At 50.1% G+C, this 22,728-nt stretch overlaps 1 protein-coding gene across 1 annotated transcript; it reads left to right on the top strand.

The window, feature by feature from the left end:
• Positions 1-636: 636 nt before the first annotated feature.
• Positions 637-22,728, top strand: EPN2 (epsin 2). The gene is made up of 9 exons (XM_081965760.1): positions 637-777; positions 12,174-12,954; positions 14,800-14,912; positions 15,863-15,955; positions 16,258-16,414; positions 18,158-18,334; positions 19,428-19,520; positions 19,853-20,062; positions 20,824-22,728. The coding sequence occupies exons 2-9, from the start codon at positions 12,360-12,362 to the stop codon at positions 21,165-21,167; spliced, it is 1,782 nt and encodes a 593-aa protein (XP_081821886.1). The 5' UTR covers positions 637-777; positions 12,174-12,359; the 3' UTR covers positions 21,168-22,728.

Genomic DNA, 22,728 nt, shown 5'->3' with positions numbered 1-22,728 from the left:
TCAGTTTGGTTTAGTTTATTGTCATTGCACCTCGTACAATAAAATACAATGTCATCTTCAGTGTACATTGCAACTATAAAAATAAAAAAACACCAACACACATCCTTCGCATGCTGTATAATTGAAGCTGAAAACCCCATGTTGCATTCATATTGCATTAAGTTGGCCGTGCAACTCTTAGTGGGCTGCATTTTCACCCCCTTGGCTTCCTTTCAACCGACCCTGTGGGGAGATTCTCCGGACCGGGCATGGGGGGCGGCGGAATTCTGCGAGTGGAAATCTCCAAGCTTGGAAACCCCTGATGGAAAAGAGGCTTCGAGTCGCAGCGCATCCTGGGCAGCTTTTGCAACCCTATTGATCTCCTCCGAGCGTTTAATGAGGGCAACCCATGCCGGGCGGGGGGGGGGGGAGCTGCATCGCTGCATCCACGCATGCATGGAGAATTTCTAGCATTTAGAACCCCCCTCCCCCCACCTCCACTGCACGCTCTCCGCGGTGCTGCTCTGCACGGCGCATGCGCGGACTCCCGGGCTCCTCGGCAGCGGGGCGCCTGCGAGGGGGGGAGTGCATCTACGGCTACGCGCACGCCCTCACGTGGGCACGCCGGGCAGGCGGGAGCGAGCGCGGCCCCCCCTCCTCCCCCTCCTCTCTCTCCCCTCTCCCCCTCCCCTCTCTCGGCGGGGCCGCCATGTTGGATGGCGCGTGTGGGCGGCGGGTGTCGAAGGCGGCGGCGGCGGCCGCCGGAACCCGGAGTCCAGCAACGCCCGCCGGCAGCAGGTGGGGGACGGCGAGCGGAGCGGCCGGGGGCGGCTCTGGGGTCGGGGGAGGGGTCGGCCTGAGGAGCCCCCCGGGGGTTTCCCCGGAGGCTCTTTCGGGGGAGGGTCGCTCAAGGGAGGGGTCTCTCTGGCTCCCCGAGACGCAGCCCCCCCCCGTTTGAAGGGAGGACCCCCCCCGAACCCGCCCTGCCCCGGCGGAGGGAGGGGGGTTTCCTCTTGGCGCCCCCACCCATTGGAAGGGGGGTCTCTGGGTGGGGAGGGGTTTGCCCCCCCATGGAGGGAAGGGGCGGCCTTTTGTGGGTGGGTGGGGGTCTTATTCCGTGTTCCTTAGGGGGCGAAGGGGAAGAAAGGAGGGTTTTTTTGAAGGGTGGGGGTCCTGGTTGGCAGCAGAAGGGGGGCGCAATGGAGTCAACGCTGCCTTGGCTGGGCTCTGTGACCCCCCCTCCCTTTCCCCTCCCCCTTTCCCCCCCTTCCCCTTTGGGTAAAAGGTGCTCCCTGCGCAACAAAGACCCTCTGCCCCCTTTGGAATGGCTTTGCGTGGAGGGGGTCTAAAGGAGGGCCTGAACCTCCTCCTTCTGCAGCCCCCTCCCCCCTTTTTATTCCTGTGTCCCCAAGTGTTCATGGCTGGTGCAGATGGGGGACCCTTCACCCACCTCCACTGATGGGAGGGTGGCTTGGCAGGGAGGGCATCTCATTGTAATCTCATTTCAATCTTTCATCTTTTGGGTAGGAAGGAAACGGGGGGGGGGCGTCATCCGAGACGCTTCGTGCAGCTTTTGTGCCTTTGGTTCAAATCCCGACCCTCCCCAAAGCTTGTGGCCTTTCGTCAGAATTAGGGTCGGGGAAAACTGCGGCCAGATTATTCCCCATTATTGTTGTGGTTTTTTCGTGGGTGTGTCTTGCACTTGGAAGTGGAGGGAGCTTCATGGCGAAAAGGGACCAAAGTTGTGCGGTTACCTAAAACGGACCCACAAGGAAAGACTTTGGGGTGAGGGGTGGTGGTGGAGGGGTGCAAAAGGGAACAAGGCCGGTGTTTGAGCTCCTGAATATCCCAAAGGTGTAAATCAAGGGGTCAGGTTGAATGGAAGCTGCTCTGCACCTCTAGAAGATGTTTGTCTTTATCTGAAAAAACACACACGGGGTGGAGAACGGCCTAAGGTGTGGCGTGGGTGACACAACTGAGATTCCTGAGAGTCTCTGCCTTCTCTTTCCTCCAAATCCAGAATCAAATTTGAAATGCAGACGGCGAAAGGCCGGAGACTTCAGACACGTTGGTGGAACGGTGAATTTGTCCAGTCTTTGGGAGCTGGGAATTGGTGCAATCGGAGTGTGTGTGTGTACCGGGACTGTGTTTTGTGTTGGGTGGGTATGTCTTTGTGAAGGAGTCATTCTGAAAGGATGTGTAACGCAGGTCAGATCCTAACACCCTGAATTTTCTCTGTCCTTTTCTGTTGTTTTCATTTAGGATGAGAGTTTTAATTCATGGCAGTGAAGCCTGGAGAAGGTGGTCTTTCTTTTGTGTCATCCAAGGTTGTTCTAGCAATCAAAAGAGCAATTAGTAGCAGGGAAATAAATGATCGCCTCCTGCCTTGTCAATTGGAATCAAAATGGTCAGAAAGGACAGAGATCTGTTCAATGATTTCCCAGCTATTTTTCTATCATTCTCTCTTGCATTGTGCACATCAGCAGATCATAATTTCTTTCTGACTCGTTTGTTCTTTCCTTGGAAACCTTCTGGGTTCTCTACTAAATTTTGAATTTTAAAATGCTTTATTAGAGGTCTGTGTAGTTTGGGAGATATTTGAATGTTGTCATATAAATGTGAGTTTTAACATTTTAATACATGATGAAATTTGGTTTGTTCCCTGTTGTAGAGCAGCACAATTGAGAAAATGCGTTTACATTTATGCCAATATTAAAAAATAGTGGCTGATTGCAATTAAGAGGTAATTTCCAGGACAGTTTTGGTGATAGATGCATTGGGTACAGTAACCTTCCTTGACTTGGTGCCTTTTAGGAGTGCTGGAACCAAGTAAAGATATAGTAAGTGATTTCGTGGACACACACCTACCTTCTTAGATAGGTAGGTTCTCCTGTTCTGGGATTTATTTTGTTTTATTTTCTACTCTAGTCTGCAGCGCTGATATTTCTTGTGGTCTCCCATCGAAATATTAATTGGGTTCTTTTGGCCCTGCTCAGACTTTGGAGATTAGCTAAGAATTTCCACTGATAGTGCTGGAATTTTGCGAGTTGTTGGCCTCTCGTTTCTGGAGGTGTTGTGTTGAAGAAGGCTGGTTGTAAGTTGGACCGGCATGCTGGTGCAGAGCTTGTGAAATCTGTACAGTGGGGTTATGATTGGAGTTTCCTTCATTCTCTTCCCCTCCTTTTTTTTTCCTTAAAAGAAAAGAAAGTCAAGTGATTGACTCTTAACATGAAGGCTTAGGATAACTTCATTGAAAAAGAGTTTGTGCCCTGTTTGTGCACAGAAGTAAGTTAGGAGTCTTGATATGTATGAACTGGCTCTATGTCACTGAGAAATGTTCAATTGTACATTGAATCCATGGAAGCCTACCTGGGAGTAAGTTATATTTAAATATGTGAGGCATGGCCAGTCAAGCATGAGATTAAATTTATGTAGTTCTCCTGAACAGCCCCACGGAGAGTGTCAAAATACTTCTGAGGATAGGAAAGACTGATCATGTTTAGGGATTGACTCTGTAATACACACTTCAGGGTTGTTGCAATGGAAATGTGCGGTGATTATTTTGTCTGGCAGGTGTAGCAGCTTCTACAGTAGGTTGAAATACATTACAAAAAAATCTTTGTGGCATTTTGTCGATATGGGTTAGGTGTGCTTTATCATTGGAGAAAGGTAAACACGTTGCCACATAATTGGAATATTATATATATTTCAGCATATATAACCAGCATACCTACACCCGTGAAAATCTACGAAAACACATATATATATGCATTTGTGTTACAACCCCTGGTATGCCTAAATATGGGAGGAAGGTCACTACTCCCTCTTTCTGTCCTTCGGCTCATCACAGAAGACCATGCAGGCAGAAAACCATATTTTTATTTTTAATGTTGCCTTTTTATATTTGTGTTGTATTTGTACTGATAAATAAATAAAGGGAGACTAGTATAGATCTATTTCGAGCTAATTATGGCTAGCTGATGAGAGCTAATTAGCTCGAAATAGATCTATACTAGTCTCCCTTTATTTATCAGTACAAATACAACACACACACACACACACACACACACACATATATATATAAATCATTAACAGACTTTCTACTCACAACTAAGTCCACTGAGTTTGAAGGAGGTAAATGTGATACAAATACAAGAATTCAATTATGAGAATTAAAACGGGAAATATTTTTCAATCATTTTATTTAGCGATATGTCTTCAGCTTCCTTTTATTTGTTCTGATCATAACAGATGTCTTGCAAGTAAGTTTCATGGGGAAGAATAGAATGCCCTCTGCCAGGGATCAAATAAACCAGTCTAACTACACGAAATGAATTTTCAAGTCTTGACTTGTAGATAATGAGTATTTTGGTTTGTCTGCAGCTTTCTAGAGTAAAACATGTGATACACATTTATTGGCATACGTACATGCTATATATTACATGTAGTTCCTAGCCAATATGGCCAAAGACCCCGTTTTCTATGTGATACAGTCGGTATTCTAGTGTATCACATCTGCAGAACAGAACATCCAGTCTGGATCTCAGTCACAGGGCTGAGAATTTGGCACTTCTTTATAGGGCTATAAGACGGCCTGGGTTCTTGCTGTCAATCTCGTTTTAACTTGCTGTTATTTCATTTGCCATTTAACTTATTCATCTTTTGTTTTTAATTTTTAATTCGTTGCAGCATAAATGTGATACAAATACAAGAATTCAATTATGAGAAAGCTGTTGCAATCCACTTTGTGAGTCTGGTGGTTTGCGAGGTCCCTGGGAGGCATGGAAAGGCTGCCTCTCAGCGACTTAAATAGGTTACCCAGGGCGACACCAGGGCTGTGGTGTGAATCCATCAAGCAAACCCTTCCTTATTTGCCAGAGTTATTTTGGGTTCCTCTCTTGTTGAGCATAGTAAGAGGGTGGTTTTTTTAGGAGGTGAACTCAGAGGCCAACATAGATAGAAACCGACTATTGTGTTCGCCCAGGAGGCAGGATTTCTGCTGCATCGTGAAACTATTTTCCTAGGTTCTTTGGAAGCTGGTTGGATGAAGATCAGTAATAGCCACACGTTTCCTTAAACACGGCTTGACTTGCAGCTTTTAGCTACCCTGAACCGAAGTCTTTGCTCAGCCAAATGCCCACTAAGGTCGCAAAAAGGGACTAGCCCAAACTTGGTTTGCTGAATCTGCTCCATAGATCAGTTTGAGAAGCTATGCTGCAAACCTGCAATGCCCATCGCTTATGACAGCTGGACTTAGGGGCAGAGACATTGGCTTGCAAGCTTGACCAACTCCCTTCCTGGCCTTCCCAAGATATGAGACAGGTCCTGCCATGTATGTCATCCTCCAAGTGACTACGAAGTTGGGTCTGGGCAATAGGCATTGTTTACATTAAAAATAGAGCCCCCTGCTTTTCCCAAGCATCCCCCAGTGGAGAGTGTGAACTGCTTGCAGGAAATAGGGCCATTTGTGAGGAGAGGGGATTCCAGCTCTCCTTCTACACAGAGCCCTGGGGCATCGCCCCCTCCCTCCCTCCCTCCCTCCCTCCCTCCCTCCCTCCTGTGAATCCCTGCATGCCTGGGACCTTGGGAAGGTGGAAGGAGTGTCAGTGGAAAAGTACAGCATTCTAGGCCGGTTCCTCACTTCTCCTGAATTTCAGGTTTTAACTCACTTGTCTTAAGCCACCCTCACTGGAATAAATGGCTGATGGAAAGTATTTTGTTTTCAAAGTTAAGTTTTTAGTAGCCAGCAAGGATTCCTCCTGTGCTCAAAGGCCCCTAGAGGTTCTGTAGCTCCCCTACGTGATTGGGGGAGACAACGTTTATGACCCTTGGAGCAACCTTAATGGCTGAACCTGTCAAGGTTCAAAAAACAGATTCACCTTCTCTCCCCCCCCCCCCCCCAAGATTGTGGTTCCCAGCTCACTTAAGGGGTTTAAGAGGAGTTAAATTGCATACAGGGCTGTGTGGATCTTCCTTATAATTTCTTCCTTCTTTAAAGTTATGCTGGTGTTTTGAAAGTTGTGTAAGGATGTTCTCTGGTCCAGGAGGCTGGTATCCTTTTGATCTTATTGAGCCAATCTTTGAGATTGAAAGAGTAAATAATAGCTTCTGGGGCTATTGTGATTGATGAGGTAGAGTCAGCTCTCTGGATCTGCAATTAAAGAATGAACTGCATAAATGAACAAGCAAACAAACCTTTCGCTGTTGGGCTGAGGATACGACCCCTTGATTTTCATCCCCCGTGTCTCCTTGGTTCGGTTGCAGGCAGGGAGAGTGTTAAAATTAACTAGTTAATTAAACTGAGTATATTTTATGCTAAATGAACAATGCATTTAGGGGATGAAAGTGGAAACAAAATAGGTCCAACATCCTATTCCAGGGGTCTCTTTAGGGTTTTGTTTGTTTGTGTTTGCTTGCTCGCTTGGCAACATTTGTGTCCTGAATGCTTGAACACTCTAGGGCAGGGGTCCTCAAACCTTTGGAGCAGGGGGCCGATTCATGGTCCCTCACACTGTTGGGGGGCGGGCGTGGCTAGGTGGTCATGTGACTGGGTGGGCGTGACCAATTTAGCAGTCCACTTTGCCTTTGACCTTGCTCTACTTGCCCAACCCAAGGAATCTGTTTACCTAAGACCCCCCCCCCACCCCTCCCCCCAAAAGGGAAAAAACAGCGCAAACTTTGGAAGCGTGGGCCTTCTTATTTGGGATTACAGGGCTAAAGGTCTTTTAAGCCTGGAGGAGAATTCACCAACTGATTGGCTTTTTGCCACCCTTGTGCAGGTCCAATTTGGTGGATGTGCTTCATATATGGGAAGAATCAAAGCAGTGGGTGAATTCTCCTTCAGGCCTTTGACTGCGGTTGCATTTGAATTAGTGTTAGCCAACTTCATCTGATTTTGAGAAAGCTAGGAGACGTGGAGACATGTCCCCCAGCCACCCACTCACTTTTAAAGTGCTACTTTAAAAGCAGCCCCTTCCCTGCTCGCCCACCGGCCCTGGATCCCATGTCTGTGAAAAACATCTGAAAGGCTGTTTTTAAAGTCTTTTAAAGACTTTTAAAGCACTTCTTCACAAGCTGGCGTTTGCTTTTCATCCCATTGCTCCACAGGGGCCAGATACTTTGCATTAAAACCCCTAATCAGTTTGAGGATGCCTCCATAGCCTTAATTGAATCAATAATGTTACAGTTTACAAAGTTGCCCCTTTTAAAATCCAGTTAGCTACAATCCCTGTGACAAAAACACAGTTGGCCCTTCAATAAGGGTCGGCTACTTTGGAATGATTTGCAAACACTTCCTGTTTTATTTCAATAAGGCGGAGAGTTTAATATGTCCTAATGCAAGGTAGTTGAGCAAGATATTGTCTGGAGGTTTGGTAACACAGATGTTGTGCTTGCACTGTCCAGATTGTTCACAATAACATTTTAGGGCAAAGGGTGTGCAGTCTTGGCAACATTTTAAGATTTGTGGACTTCAACTCCTGGGGAAATGGCTGGCTGGGGAATTCTGGGAGTTGAAGTTCACAGGACTTAAAATCGTCACGGTTGGGCATCCTTAGTTAAGAGCCTCGGTGTGAAGCCTGCAACTCCCACATTTCTGCTCAGCCCGGGTTTTTGGCTACACCACCTTGAATGGAACTCAACGTGCTAACCCCCCCACCCCCTTTGTAAATACGTCCAGCAGGGTCTCCGGTCATCCCAGTACCAAACTGACCGTGAGACTCCCAACAGCTGCTCCTTGTTCTTTCCCAGAGGAGCTGTGAGTCCAGGAAAGCCCCCGGGTTGAGCACCTGTCCTCTCTTGGGCCTTCAGTAAAGAATCTCCCAAACAGCCCCAGCCTCCCCCCCAGTCTTGGCAGGATTGAGCCCCCGTCTCCTCTCCCCTGTCCAGGCCGGAGCAGCCTTCGGACCCTGGATGAGGAGCCTGGCAGCATCCCCCGATGATCCAAATGCATTTGCCCGCTTGGCTTCTTTCCTCTTGATCCAGAGGGCAGCGCTGCGTTTTTCATTGCAGATAAACAAATGGAAGTAAGGTCTCTTGTGACTTGCTGCTATTTTCCATCATGCTGACCCTGGAGGACGGGGCAGGGATTAGTCCCAGGTGACTGAGGCCTTTCCCCCAGGAATTCAGACCTCTTCCAGTTGGGCTCCCATTCCTCTGGTTGCACTTTGTTCTCCTAGGGCGGCGGCGGCTGCTTCAGACACCATTCCCAGTTAATATCCTTTCGTTTGTGTTTCCAATAAGGGAACTTTTTTTTTCATTAAATTTTTTTTTTAAATGCACGTGAATTATTCTAAATTCACTTATTTTAAAATGAGCAAATTGTAAATTTAGCATTTGGGAAATCTTTTCCTGTGGCGCATCCCACGGGCCATAAACCTGGTCTCAAACCTGATGGGAAAGCACTGTCTGAGTTGCTAAGTGGCCCTACACCTTGTAAGATCGAGAGAAGTATCCAGTGGGTTTTCTTCTCTCTTTCCACAGCACTGTGTAAGATCTGCAGTGGTCCCCCCAGGAAAACTCTGGACGTGGAAATTTGATTTTATTCTCTCACTCTCTGTCTGGAATCTGTCTTTCCCCAGCCTTGCACTATCTAGATAGGTTGAATTGCAACTCCATTAATCTCCAGACAGTATGTTCGTGTTTATCTATTTTACTCTTTGTTGTACTGTTAAGAGGAAGCCCACATTGGGCAATGCGGAGACATTAGCATAATTTCAGGGTTGGAATTGTTTGAGGGCTTCTTCACATATCTACAGCTCTCTCCATTCCTTGAATAGCAATGTGTTTGTGTTTGTGTGTTTTAATCTCAGAAATACTTGGTTGACTTGTTGCTCCTCATGAATCAGATTTCCTGTTTTCCTCCTCCTCCTCCTCCTCCTCCTCCCTTCTCAGCGATTTCTGCTGATGGTTCAACAGAATCTCCTCTGGCTTTTGTTTCCAAAGCACCCAATTGTGTAATGTGCCTTGAAGTAGCAACTGAAGTAGAAAGGCACATGACAAAACCACCCTGTTGGAGAAAGGCAGGTCAGCTGAAGGGGTGGCGGTGGACACTCCTGAGCTCCTTGGGCCATGATGGTACAGCAGATGAGGTGGCTGAGGGATCCAAACTAGGTACATAAACTTGGCCAATAATCCCTGTTTTCCCACAGCTTTCCCAGGGAAAAACTCTCCTGAAAGCATCTCATTCCCTTTTGTAAACTAACTGTAAAGTTGCAGAGTCAATCCTGGCGTTAGGATCAGGTTCACCGAGTCTTTGCTTAAGCTTTAATTCTAGAAGCCCTGCAATGATTAGAAGGTAACGCAGAAGAAGAAGAAGGAATAAAATAAAATACACACAAATCAGCCCACCTTCAAGTGAGACAATCCTATTCAAAGAGGGCCCTGTCATGCCCGGTCTCTTTGCCTAGGCAGCTAAACTTGCTACCTGAGTGATGAAACGGGAGATGGAAACTTCAGGACAATCAGGGGTGTCCAAACTTGGGAACTTTAAGACTTGTGGATTTCAACTCCCAGAATGAAGAAAACTAGTTTGCGGCCTTTAGAGAAACGCCACTGATTCCTTCCTTCCTTCCTTCCTGAAATACATTTTAGGTTCTAAATCTGAGCTTTATTCTTTTTTCTTTTCTGCAGAGCTTTTTTTATGTTTAGACAGTTGGAAGGCAAGAAAATTCCTGGGACCCTTCCAGGACTCCTTGCTGTTCCGTTGATACGATTTTTCCTTTTTTTTTTTTTTTTTTTACTAAGGCAGGAAAGATCTGATGTGTGTTTTGCATATGGACTTTTATGCCTGATGCCCAGTTTTGCTGCATCTGTTAACAGTCTCCGTGTGTGTTTGCACGTGATAGAATGAAAGATAGGATTCATTTTCCTGTTCAGCTCTGGAAACAAATCTTTTGATCTCCCCTCCTCCCCCCTTTACCCCCCTTCCAAATGCACAGCCTCTTTGTCATATTGGTGTCTGGTGATTTGTGACTTCTAACTCTCACAAAGATTTGAGCAATGGGGGCAAAGGAAGCCCAGTTCTTTGTTCACCCCTCCCTGACATGTCACGAAAAAGAGGCCCTTTAGAATTGAAGGGTGAGGGGGGGGGGAGAGAATTGAGGCTTCCTTCCTGTATCTCCAGGAGACATTGGGGAGGGGGGTTCTCTCTCTTGCTCCTTTTGTACCACCGGAAATAGTTGGATTCCAGAGCTGCCGGGGGTCCCTGGGCTTCTCTTTGAAATCTGGAGGGGTTTAATTCCAAGTCAACAGATGGGGGGCATGGGCCATCCGGTGCTCTCTGTCCCCCCCCCCCCCCCCAGTGGTATTCGACCTGGAACAAGAAACATTTCTGGCATGTTTTACATTTTCAGTAGAGGAATGCTGGAGCTTCTTCTGGCTTTTTGCAAAACCCGTGGCTACTTAAATGCCTTTTATTATCCTGCAAACAGAGAACTTTCTTGTACCCTGTTTCCCAGAATTCCCCAGCCAGCCATTGAAGTTGAAGTCCGCAGCTCTTAAAGTTGCCAAGGCTGGACACCCCTGGGGGAACTTGATTGGACTGAAGTTATGCTAAAACACGGCTCCTGGTGCTAATCACTTGGGTTTCCTGCTCTTCGCTTTGGAGTTTTGAATGCTGCATTGTAGAAATCTGGTTGCTGCCGATAGCTATAAACATTTATTCCTTCTCTCTACGTACATCTGTGAGCCTGTGAGCATCCTACTTAATGACAAGAAAGGCCTTTGACTTGGGAAAGTTTTGCATTGGAAGACCTGCTTAGCATTTGGAAACCGCAAGTCAGAGTGAGAATTGGGTCCCTGACTTCTACAAAGAAAACCAATGGGGAAAGTGTTAGTTGCTCCTCTAGTGACCAAACCTAGATTGGGTTAGAAACAAGCGCTATGGCAATCGGGGATCACAACTGTTGTGGGCATCGGAAGCTGAGATTGCGCAATGCTTTGGCCAAGGACAGAACTAAAAAGAAGCTCCCAAGGGCGAAGGGACCGTTTGCCATCATGGGGTTTGGGGAAGAATTTAGCTTCCAATCTGCACATGCTTCCTCCCCCCCCCCCCCCCCGCCATCACTGCTCATAGCCCTGCCTTCCGCCTGAGTCACAGGCTCCGCTGCTGGGAAGCCAGGAAAGGCCAGGGGTTTTGAGGTGTGACACACTGGCTGCCTCAGGCGTATCAGGAGGCCTGATTGCAGATACGGCTTCAGTTGCAGGAATAAATCACAAGAGCCCCAGCAGTCCTCTCTCTCTCTTCCCCCCCCCCCTCTGCCTGCTATCCATCCCTCTATCATCTCTCTATCCTTCAAGGTCTCTCTCTCTCTCTCTCTCTCTCTCTGGCAAGTCCACTTGCATTTGGGTATTTTCACCAAGCAGCTGCCGCATAAAGTTTAATTTTGATTCGTGCTGCAGTTGCAACTCCAGGGCCCCCGTGGAGCCCCCGTTTCTGCTGACTTTACACATTTCCTGGGCGATTCTTCAGTGAAGTAATAATCCGCCAGGGCCTCTTTAAAGAAGGCTAATTCCCTGCTAATGTAATGCTTTGCTTTTAATGAAAGCAATTTGTCATGTCCTTCCTTTCTATATTTATCCAATGCTCTGTCTTATCTTTCCTGCCTCGCCCGATAGCGACTTGACAGGCGTCCTGCAGCCTTGACAGAAGAGGATGAGAGAGGATAGGAAGCCCCGCTGCCCTTGGGTGGGCCTCTGCCTGCCAGGGTTCCCGGCCCTAAGATGGCTTCCCTGTGGGGGTCTCTGATTTGGGGGTGATAGGCAGGGCAACAGATGGCCCCGCCTGGAGGAGAGGAAACGATTTCAGCGGAAGTTGCTTCCAGCCGGTGGCGCCATCTTGTCTGTAGCCACAGTTCAGTTCTGCTGCCGGTCCTTCATCTGGCAGTCCGAGCTGCTTGCAGTGGTTTTATTTGCCCTGGCGAAGAGCTCTTTTCGCGCCCCCGCTTGCACCTGGCTGCAGAGCTACAAGGACGTTGCTGTCGATGGGGTTGGGAGTCTTTTTCCAGGGCCAGCCTGGGCTGTTGCGCCTGGGGGTGATTAGCGAGCTCGGGCCCCGCTCCTTCTGTCCTGTCAGGAAGGCATCTCGTCTCACGGGCAGACGGGATGCCGGAGCTGGATCGGGCCATGGCTCCAGAGGCTCCAGAGGCCAGAGAGCCATTGCCACGGTTACTAACGGGATTTCCCCTCCTTTTCAGGTCAAGCTCCCCAGTTCCTTTCGTACCTTTGAGGCGGAGAGGAAATGACTTTATCGGACGTGGCTCCCAGTCGGGTGTCCTTGCTCTGCCTTCCTGCCCGAGGGACCCCCGGAGGGGGAGACGCTGCGGCGGCCCATCCCTGAGGACTTTCGGGAGGAATCTGCCTTGACGGAGCCGGAGGTAAAAATGACAACTTCGTCGATCAGGCGGCAAATGAAGAACATTGTGAACAATTATTCGGAGGCCGAGATCAAAGTCCGGGAAGCCACCTCCAACGACCCCTGGGGCCCCTCCAGCTCCCTGATGACCGAAATAGCAGACCTGACTTACAACGTGGTGGCCTTCTCCGAAATCATGAGCATGATCTGGAAGCGACTGAACGACCACGGCAAGAACTGGAGGCACGTTTACAAGGCTTTGACCCTCCTGGATTACCTGATCAAAACCGGGTCGGAGCGGGTGGCCCAGCAGTGCAAGGAGAACATCTTCGCCATCCAGACCCTGAAAGATTTCCAGTACATCGACCGGGACGGGAAGGACCAGGGCATCAACGTCCGCGAGAAGTCCAAGCAGCTGGTCTCCCTGCTGAAGGATGACGAGCGGCTCAAGGCGGAGAGGGCCCAGGCCTTAAAGACCAAAGAACGCATGGCTCAGGTGGCCACCGGAGTGGGCAGCAACCAGATCTCCTTTGGCAGAGGCTCCAGCCAGCCCAATCTCTCCACCAGCTACTCTGAGCAGGAGTACGGCAAATCCGGAGGCTCCCCGGCTTCCTACCATGGGTGTAAGTGCAGGGGGTGGGCTTTGGGCTTCTTCCACGCTCTGGGCCCCCTCGGATTTGTGGGTGGAGGAATAGAAATGTGGGTCTTTGAACCAGCTACCCAGGGCCCGGTTGCTTGGCTGGGGCTTTCATTGCAAAGGAGGTTCCCGATGGCAGCCCTGAAGTTGGATCGGACACCCTTCTGCCCTCCTTCCCTTCCTGCAGGTGCTCCATCCCACTTGGTTTTCATTTAGAGTCCTATTCCCTCGTAGAGGATTTTGTGGCATCTTTAAAGATTGAGAAATGTCTCACTGAACCGTTGCAGCTGAAAGGTTCCTTGGACTATTCACAATACTTTTCTAAAGTAATTTCTGTGAATCTGAGAGACCTCCCTCTCCCCCCCCCCCCCACTTCAGGCAGTGTTTCCCAGGCACACGTAGTGGCTCCCCAGGAAATATCCTCTGGGGAGGGTCTTCGTTTCTGGCCTGAAGGGCTGCCCAGAGTTGACCCGTGGGGATTTTGTGAAAGAGGCGACCTGGGTTTTTGACTTCCTTACAGTTTGGGAATCGGAGCTTTCTGGGAGCAGCCAAGAAGCAGGTCTTGGGGTGTCAAAGTTGGATCTACTTGGTGCCATCTTGCGCAAACATCTGAGTTAATGATCAGGCGCTTTGCAGCAGAATAACAAAGGATCCCTTCATGGGTTACAAGGAAACCGTTGAGGCTGGGCCGCTGGGGGACGAGGCTTTCTCTGCAGCGCTGGGTTGCCCAGGATGGTGATTGAGCTGCCACGACTGGCCTCCTAATGACATCAGGGATTTAAATGGGGCGTGGAAGGTGAAGGACAGGTCGCCTCACTTTACAGGCACGGTTTTATAAAGTCTAACGGAGGCTCCACCGGGGAAGTGGAATCGCCGTTATCACGTCCTCCCGGTCTGGATGCAGGGAAGGATTAACACGTCACTTTGTTTGACGTTGCGCCCAAACGAGCGTTTCATGGGCCGAAGGAGGCCTGGGAAGCTTCTGGGACTGTCCTGAACTTACCGTATTAGGAGAGGAAGCAACATAGCAGGGAGATTGTAGCTTTGGGCCAATCTTTCTTTATGCAGAGACCTTGGACTGTCTAGTTTGCCCTTCTAGCTTTCCTCACAGAGGATGTCTGGGAGTGAACCCCGGGGATTTCTGTACACTCAGCGCGTCCTTTTCCAGGGAATAATGGCCGCCAGTAGGGTGCATGGCAGCACAGCAAACCATTCCCAGCCATAAGAGCCTCACGCTGCTGCGAATTGCCAGTGGCCCTTGATGGGGCTTCACGCCTGCCTCCTTTGCTGCCATAGAGGGACAAGCGGTTCTGTGTTTGGGGTGAGGCCAGTTCAGGGTCTGCCTTCAGGGGAGTCTTGAAAGAGTCTGGCCTCGGGGGGGGGGTCTTAACTAATCAGGCCCCCTTGGCACACGACCTGACGGTCAGATTGCTCTGTATGTGCAGCCTGTTAAATGGGAAACCTCACCCTGGCCATCCTCTGCCTTCAAGTGAGAGTGGACAACCATCTTTGCAATCCTCTCCTCCCACCCCCAAAGATCTCATGTTTACTTTTCCTCACTGGATTTCAGTTCTCTAAGTCTTTGGCTGGCTCTTCTTTGGCAGTTTACAATTCTGTTTTTTACTGGGAGGAGGGTTATTTTGAGTTCCAACCTGCCTGCCTGGGGACCTTCCCATTAAAAGGTAGATGAGAGGAATGTCACCACCTTGGTTGTGGAAGGGTAGCTGGCGCTAGGAGGACGGCTGGGGTGGAGAAGAGGAGGGTTCAGCCGCAGAGCTGCTTAGAGGGAGCCAAGATTGTGCCTGTTTCTCCCCCCCCCCCCCCCTTGCAGCTACATCACCGAGAGTGTCTTCAGAACTGGAGCAGGCCCGGCCTCAGACCAGCGGGGAAGAGGAGCTCCAGCTGCAGCTGGCTTTGGCCATGAGCAGAGAAGTGGCAGAACAGGTTGGTCTCTCCCAGAGCAACAGCATCACCTGCTACACTTTGGGTTGATCTGCTGTCTACCCCAGAAAGGTGAAACGAGGAAAAGGGCTGGGAAAATGAGCACAGGTAGGAACCTGTTGAACTGCAGTTCTCCGCTCCCTCCCCTTCTAGGTTGGATGGTTGGATTAGCTGCGTGTGTGTGTGTGTGTAGGTTCTGCAACCCTGCGGGGGGGGGGGGGGGCCTGTCGGTGCCGCCCCAATTTCCCTATTAACTGAAAATCACTCCTGAAAACCTGCCTCCCAGCTTGGCTGTCATGATTAAGCAAGGAGCTGACGATCCGTGGCAGCGTTTGACAGCTGTTACGAGTTACGCACGATGAAAGGAAAGCCGCCGCCTTTTTGTGAATGGATGTGAATCAGCCCATTGGACACTCTGGAGCTGTCAGTCAAATCCTGAAGCCAACCCTTTGCAGTCCACGATCAGGTCTCAGCAGGGCCAGTTTTCCAATCTGGCTTTTAAAACGTTACATTGATGAGTGTGGAAAATCTTCGAGGCAGCCACGCCTCTGCAGACGAGGTGAAGCAGGAGGGCAAAAGGGGCATTTTAGCTGCTTTGGTGGTTTTGGTACCCATTACATCCGGCCTCTCCAGACTTGTCAACTCTTAAGACTCTTCAACTCCCAGAATTCTGGGAGTCGAAATTCGCAAGTCTTAAATTTGGCAAGTTTGGAGACTCCTGTGCAGTTGCAGATGAACAGAGATGTTAACTTTTCTGCAGTCTGGCTGGAAGCGATGGCTGCGGTCTAGAGCAGGGAATTCAGGAAAGCGACAGGAAAAAAAGTGTCAGCAAAGCCCTTCCGTGTAAAGCCAAGGGAAGGGCATGGAGGAGTCCCCGGGTTCGACTTGTGGCTTTCTCTGAGCCGTCGTGGGACCCTGTTTTAAACCTCACCCCCCCCCCCTCCTTTCTGCAGGAAGAGCGCCTGCGACGCGGTGACGATTTGAGGTTACAGATGGCGTTGGAAGAAAGTCGCAGAGATAACGTCAAATTTCCCCCAAAGAAGGAGGTAGGCGGTTTCCTTTGCAAAGAATCCTCCGTGCTCACTGGGTGGGTGGGGCGGATTAGAAATGGAGCCCCCATTGCGACTTTGAGTATTTATGTGTGCGTGGAAGACAGAGAATGTTTAGCATAAGACATCTCTTCCCTACTGGGATGAAAAGCCCAAGAGATCAGCCGAGAGCACTTGAAAGAGTGAAGTGGCGCATTGTTTTTGTTCCTTGCGCTCCCGTCTTTCCTTTTTTTAAAAAAATTAGATTTGTGGGTCCTGTGAAATGTTTGTACCCGGCTGAAAATTACCTTTGTCAGCAGCACGCAGCTCTGCTCGACCTCATGGACGCGTTGCCTTCTTCCGCCACCCCTGCCCCCAAAGGAGAGTCTTGGAAGCCCCCAGCTGCAGTCAAGAAAGCAGACCCTTGGGGGGGGCCTCCTCCCAGCACCGCCACCTCCGATCCATGGCAATCGTTCGGTAAGAGCGGGCAAAGGGGTCTTTTGCTGCCCTCTCCCATGGAGCCCTCGAGGTGGGGCAGCCCTTGCAAGTCCCCGGAGGGCTTCTTCCCTTGTAGTCTGGTATCGTTGGGAAGGTAAGGATTGGGGGGGGGGGGGGGGAGGAGGCTTTTATTCCTAAACCTTAGGGAGATGCCTTCAATCCCCCCGTCCTAAGGTTCAGGGAAACAGGCTTGCAGCTGCAACGCCTTGCGGGTTCCCAACATTGGCTGGTTGGATTCATTGATAACGGGCCCTTGTTTCAGCTTGCCAGCTCCTTGGCTCCCTCGGACGGTGCTGAAGAAATCAGATTTATGTCTCTGAATGCCGCTGAAAAGGGCGGCTCGGAGCGGAACAGAGGCCCTTAAGTCTGGCTTAGCTGGACCGGGTTTCCAGTGGCATTCAATGGGCGCCTTCTCAGAAGAGCGTCTTGTCCTCCAGGGCCGCCATTGCTGCGTCTGCTCGCTTTTGTCACCCGACTCATGAAAGGGCGACTTGTTTGGGAAGCTTCCACTTAGGGCAGCCTCAGGCCATTAGCCTCTCTTGCCTGGGATGCATGTTGATACGTTTGCAGGAAACGGAGGCAGCGGGGAAGAGATTAGCTGCTTTCTCTGGGAAGCCCCGGTGGTCTTTCCTATCTTCTTCTGGACATAATGACTGGGGACCTGCACCTGTTTGTAAATGTGAACCAACCTTTTAATAGTTCTGGCGTAGTTCTGTGTCTGTGTGTGTGTGTGTGTGTGTGTGTGTTTTCAGCAGGCTTCCTTTAAACAGATACGCCAAAACACAACCGCCCGACCGAATTTGGATTCTCATTTTTTAAATCAATGCGCTGAGAAGATGGGATGGACAGTGCCTTGCTATTTTGATTTTGCCACGTAATCATGCTATGCCGATTAAGAAACAGTCTTTAAATTTAAAAACATAATCATTAAAAATCCTTTTTAGAATCTAGTTTATAATGAGTGAGTTATGGCAAAATGCATGAACGGGCAGCAAGTAGATCCAGATAAGGGGATCATAAAGAAAGAGTTCTTAATGCCTCACTGTTTAACTTCAGCAGAAGCAAGAAGATTACTTTGCCCTGTTTGAAATCACACATTTTGACTTTGTGAAAAATGCTCCACAAACTTTGGCTTGGGGTTCTAAACCTTGTGTGTATGCTGTTCGCATCTTGTCCTGTTGGTGAGGGTCTGAGTTGGGATTAGGGTTAAAGAGAGAAACCCCTCAAAATGGAAGTTGCCCTCTCGTTAGTCACACGTTGACTGTGGGGTTTAGGTCTGACTTTGCTGTGAAGCTTCAGGTGTCAGGGTTCCAAATAGCATCCAAAATAAAATAAGAGTCCGAGGCAAGAGGTTCCTCAAAATTCCAATTTATTAAAATTGCTGTGTTGGCACATCTGGGGAAAACCTGAATCTGAAAGCTTCCAGTTTTCCCCACCCAGTTGAAAGTTCAAGATCCTGCCCCAACACCCACAAGTCCATCCCATGGTCCAATCAGTCATTGCCACGAAGACAGATTCCTCCCAACCAGATCCATCCAGGTGCAGGGACAAATGTGACCTTGACTTTCTGAGGAAGAATGTTGTTATGGCTACACATCACCCAACTCCGTATAATTCCCCCCTCCCATTTTCCCGCAGTAGAAAGTGTGGCAGGCCTGAAGTCCAAAAAGAAAAGATGGCTTGCAGACATGACATCCGGGCTTGTACATCCTTTGCCTGCAGGTGCCAAACCAGCCGCCTCTCTTGATCCGTGGGGAGCCCCTGCGACCTCCTCGGCTGCTCAGCCGCTCCCAAAGAGTGCCGATCCTTGGGCTCCTTCCCAGCCATCGTCCGTGGCAACAAAGGCTGCCGGGGACCCCTGGGGACCAGCGCCGGTAAACAAGCCAATTTCTGCTTCTGGTAAGTAGGACGCCCGCTTTCCTTGCCTTCTGGGGGAGCCTGTTTTATCGGCGGCTAGGCCCAAGGCAGTGATGGCAAAGCTTTTGGGCACCGAGCGCACAAACTGGGACGTGCATGCAGGCGCGTCTGCCCGAGCATCAGAAACCGAAACACCAGCTGGCCGGCGCACACGTGCCTGTTTTCAGGCCATTTTCCAACCTGTTTTTGGCCTGAAAAACGGCCCGAAACATGGCCTGTTTTTGTGGCCGTTTTCAGGCTGTTTTCTGGCACTCCGGTGCCCGCAAAGACCTGCTGTGCATTTGCATACCGGAAACCAGAAGAGCAGCTGATGAGAGCCAGTTCCTCCACTCTTAAGGCCCCTGGTAGTTTGGTCTGTTTCCTGAAAGAAATCCACTTTAATCTTCCCGGAGCCTGAGAGGTTCATATACTGGGAATCCAGTCCTGAATTCTTGGGTGGGCTGAAGGGACACAGCAGAGGGGTCCTTATGAAGCTAAGTAGGTTAGGGCAGGGGTCTCCAATCTCTGCCACTTTAAGGCTTGTGGACTTCAACTCCCAGAATTCCTCAGCAGCAGCAGCAGCAGCAGTGTGGGACTGCCCACTGGATCAGGTCTCTTCAAACTTGGCAACTTTAAGGCTTCTGGATTTCAACTCCCCGAATTCCTCAGCCAGCTATTCCGGCAGTTGAAGCCCACAAGCCCTAAAGCTGCTGAGGGTGGAGACCCCTGGATTAGGGCATCCTGCAGGGGCCAAGAACTGGTGGCTCAGCCAAACACGGGAAGGCCCAGCCTCTCCCGTCAGGGTGGCCAAGACTCTGCGGTGGAGTTTTGCAGCTGGGTGAAACCTGTTATCTTGTCCTAATGAGAGAGAGCATGCAGGCGCGTGAGAGAGAGAGAGAGAGAGAGAGAGAGAGAGAGAGAGAGAGAGAGAGAGAGAGAGAGAGAGAGAGAGAGAGAGAGAGAGAGAGAGAGAGAGAGAGAGAGAGAGAGAGAGTGTGAACGCCCTGATTGGGAGGTGTTAGCGGAAACAGTGTTTTTCTAGGATTACGGAGAAGGGCACTGGCTGTGGTGGCGACATTCCTCCTTTGCATTCCAGGTAGCAAATCTTTCGACCTCTTCAGCAATTTGAACGGGATGATTAAAGATGACTTTTCTGAATTCGACACCCTTCGAATGTCTAACAAGCAAGGTATCTTTGAAACGGATGCTGTAATTGGGGGCTGAAAAAAGGGGTCTTGAACCCCCGGTAGGAAAATTAAAAGAAGGGAAAATAAATCACAAGGGAGAACACGACCCAGTGGAGGTTGTTTATAACAAGTCTGCATTCTCTGTGTCAGTGTTTGGGGGTTGACTTGGATTTCAGATTTGAAGAAGCCGACCCTCCCCCTCTCCCCCCCTCAAAAAAAGAACGAGTAAAGCAACCACCTGATTTTTAAGGGAAATGCCTGGCCTAAGGCAGGGAAGGTGCCCTTTTGAGAGGGATCTTTTTCAAGGTCGGTTTTTTCTTTTCCCGCGATGCAGGTTCTGCTTTGCCGGCCCAAAACAGCGGGACCACCAGCCCTGACCTCTCAGACTGCCAGCCAGCCAGCTTCTCCGCCAGTAAACAGAGCGCCGCTCGGAGAACCCCCGAGTCTTTCTTGGGCTCCAATGCTGCTTTGGTGAATTTGGACTCCTTGGTATCCAAGCCCCCCCAGCCAGCACCACCCACCCTCAACCCTTTCCTGGCTGCAGGTACGTCTTCATGCCATGCTTGCACGACTGCTTTCTTCCGAGAGCGGAATTGCTGAAGGGGGAAACGGGCCCCGTTGATGAGCCTTGCTCCTTCGAAGGTGGGCAGTCTGCCTTAGGTTATTTGAGTAAGGAAGCGGCTGGTTTCACCTCCAGCCCTATTGGTAGCCGCGTTTTAGGGAAATAAATGTTTTGCATGGCAGGGAACAGGTCTCAGTTGAAGTCTGGTTAAGGCAGTCTCCCTAAACAACATTAAGATGCGTGGACTTCAACTCCCAGAATTCCCCAGCGTTGAGAGGTTCCTGAAGTTTCTCTAGCGTCTCTGCTCAGTGGAGGTCTTCGGGGGGGGGGGGTTGGCTGGGGGGAAAGGTTGGGGTGACTCTGGGGCTCCTTTCACTTCCAGGGCTCTCCAACCTTGGCCACTTAAGCCTGGAGGACTTCAACTCTTGAAGTGGCCAAGGTTGGAAACCTCTGATCTAGACAAAGAGTCTCTCAGTTGGGCTCCTGGTTAGCCACCAGCAGTAGGATCTGAATTCTGTGGGGCTGCAGACCCTCCTCCCCCCCCCCCCCCGCCTTCTGCAGACCCCACTGCTCTCATTCCTGGCCAATGGGCGTTGGGGCCCTGCCTCTGTGCCTTGCCTTGAAAATGCCCTTGCCTTGACTGGGGCCTTTGCTGCAGCCTTGTGCTTGTCCAGCCGTTTGCTCTCAGACTGGAAGCCGTGGAGCTCGGACTGACTCTTCCCTCCCCTCTTCTCTGCTCCCAGGATCCTCCTCATCTTCGTCGGCTTCTCCTTCTCCAGCCACGGTCAACCCCTTCCAAGTGAATCAGCCGCAGCCCCTCACTCTCAATCAGATGCGGGCCAGCCCCATCCTCGGGGGCAGCCTGTCCTTCAACGCTGCGCCGGGGCCGGAACTGGGGGCCCTTCCGTCTGTGGCTCCCGTGGCCCTGCCCCCCCTGCCAGCCGTGGGCCCTGTGGCCTCTCTAACCAGGATGGGCCCGGGAGTGAGCGTGGGCGTCACGGGGCCTGCGGCACAGCCTCTCCACCACCCGGGGATGCCCTCCTCGGTCTCTCAGCCGGCCAATGGCACTAACCCTTTCCTCCTCTAAAGGAAGCCTGGAGCGTGAAGCCTCCCTGGGGAAGGCAGGCAGGACATCGGAGGTGGCTTGGGCTGAACCGCGAGCACCGGAGACCGGGGGGGGGGGCTGGCTAGGCTGGCGGGCTGCTGTCGCCTTCTGTGGGAGCTCTGGGTGCCCTCGGCCGAGACCTGCCCTTTTGCCGCAGACGGTCCTTTTCCTTCGGGGTCCCGGCTGCCTTGCAGAAACGCTTCGGCATCTGTCACCCAAGTCAGTTTCTGCTCCCTCCCCTCCTTCCTCCTTTTTGTTAATCATTTCAAGGTGATAGGAAGACTTTGCCATCTGAAAGAGCTCCCCCCCCCTCCATGTGGTTTTGTAGACCCTAAGCCGCCCTCGGAAGTGCCGTGGCCCGAGCCAGCCAGATCCCGTGCTTGTAAAAACCCATTTGAGACTCAAAGAGTGCTAGTGAAGATGTTTGCACATAAGCACCTCCTCTTCTAGACTGTTTGGTTCACCCATAGTCCTTACCGGTCTTGGCCAAAGTGGTATCTGGCCTTTGTGTTCTGTATATCATTGCACACTAAAATGTCCAGCAGAACTGTGCCTCTCTTCCCCCGCCCCCCCCCCCACCTCTGGGAATCAGGCGGGGCAGGGTGGCCGCGCGCGTCCACAGGAGGAGAAGCGAAGCAAGCTCTGTGAAGTCCCGCAAAGTTTTTGTGAAACCCCGCCTGAAGTGTGCTGTTTTGTATGCAGTGTTGAATTTCTACAACTGGACATGGACTGCCCACGACTTCCGTGTGATCGGCTGGCCTGCTGCTGCCCTGGAGTTCAGGGCTGGTTTTTGGCTCTGGGCTTTCGGAGAGTGGCTTCATTTGGAAATCAGTTATACGTCTTGTTTCAATTTGACTTGCCACGCAAGGCTTCAAAAAAAAAAAGGCATAGGGTGGGGAATGCCGAGGTAATTCTGGGGCGACTTGGGAACTGATTTGGGGGTGACCTTTTGTTATTATGCAGTAATCCTTGTATACTTTTGCACTTTTAAGGACAGGGCCCTTTTGGATTTGAGTTTGCCAAGTGAGCATTCTGTTTTCACTCTTGCTATTTTTTATAATGTTCTTATTTAACAGTCGATAGTTTTGATAGATTTATCAGGTTTAGTGGAAAAATTAAGTCTTTCTTTTCCAATTCTCTCTCTCTTTTTGATTTAATGTTTCTTATTTATATATATAAATACTTCAGCTCTTGGTTTTCACAAAGAGAATTTTAAAGGGAATATCGACAAACCTGCTTTTGAACACAGTCCTTTGTATTGGAAAAAAAAACAGTGGAATTGCTGGTGTAACATGAATTTTGAGAGGAATTATGGCTGAGGTGACATTGAAAAAGGAAAACACTACAGTTGCCTTTCAGTTTCCCCCTTTTATGACTATGCCTCTCCACTTTGTGTAAAAAAGCAGCTCCTGGAAGCCTTTGAGAGGTTGAAGATCATGGAAAATAAATGACTTCTCTCTTGTAATACTTTCAGCAACTTAAAAAACAAAACATTGCTGTATGAATGTTACTTTTAATTAACTAAACTCTTCTAACTAAAGAA

The sequence above is a fragment of the Natrix helvetica genome, assembly GCF_964273705.1.
Source record: "Natrix helvetica genome assembly, chromosome: 13".
NCBI lineage: Eukaryota > Metazoa > Chordata > Lepidosauria > Squamata > Natricidae > Natrix > Natrix helvetica.
This window is presented reverse-complemented; position numbering and strand designations above follow the sequence as displayed.

Excerpts from the sequence above, each read along its gene's own strand:
- EPN2 (XM_081965760.1), top strand. The coding sequence starts at position 12,360 with ATGACAACTTCGTCGATCAGGCGGCAAATGAAGAACATTGTGAACAAT. Across the intron at positions 14,913-15,862 it reads GCAGAGAAGTGGCAGAACAG|GAAGAGCGCCTGCGACGCGG; the intron begins GTTGGTCTCTCC and ends TCCTTTCTGCAG. Across the intron at positions 19,521-19,852 it reads TCGAATGTCTAACAAGCAAG|GTTCTGCTTTGCCGGCCCAA; the intron begins GTATCTTTGAAA and ends CCCGCGATGCAG.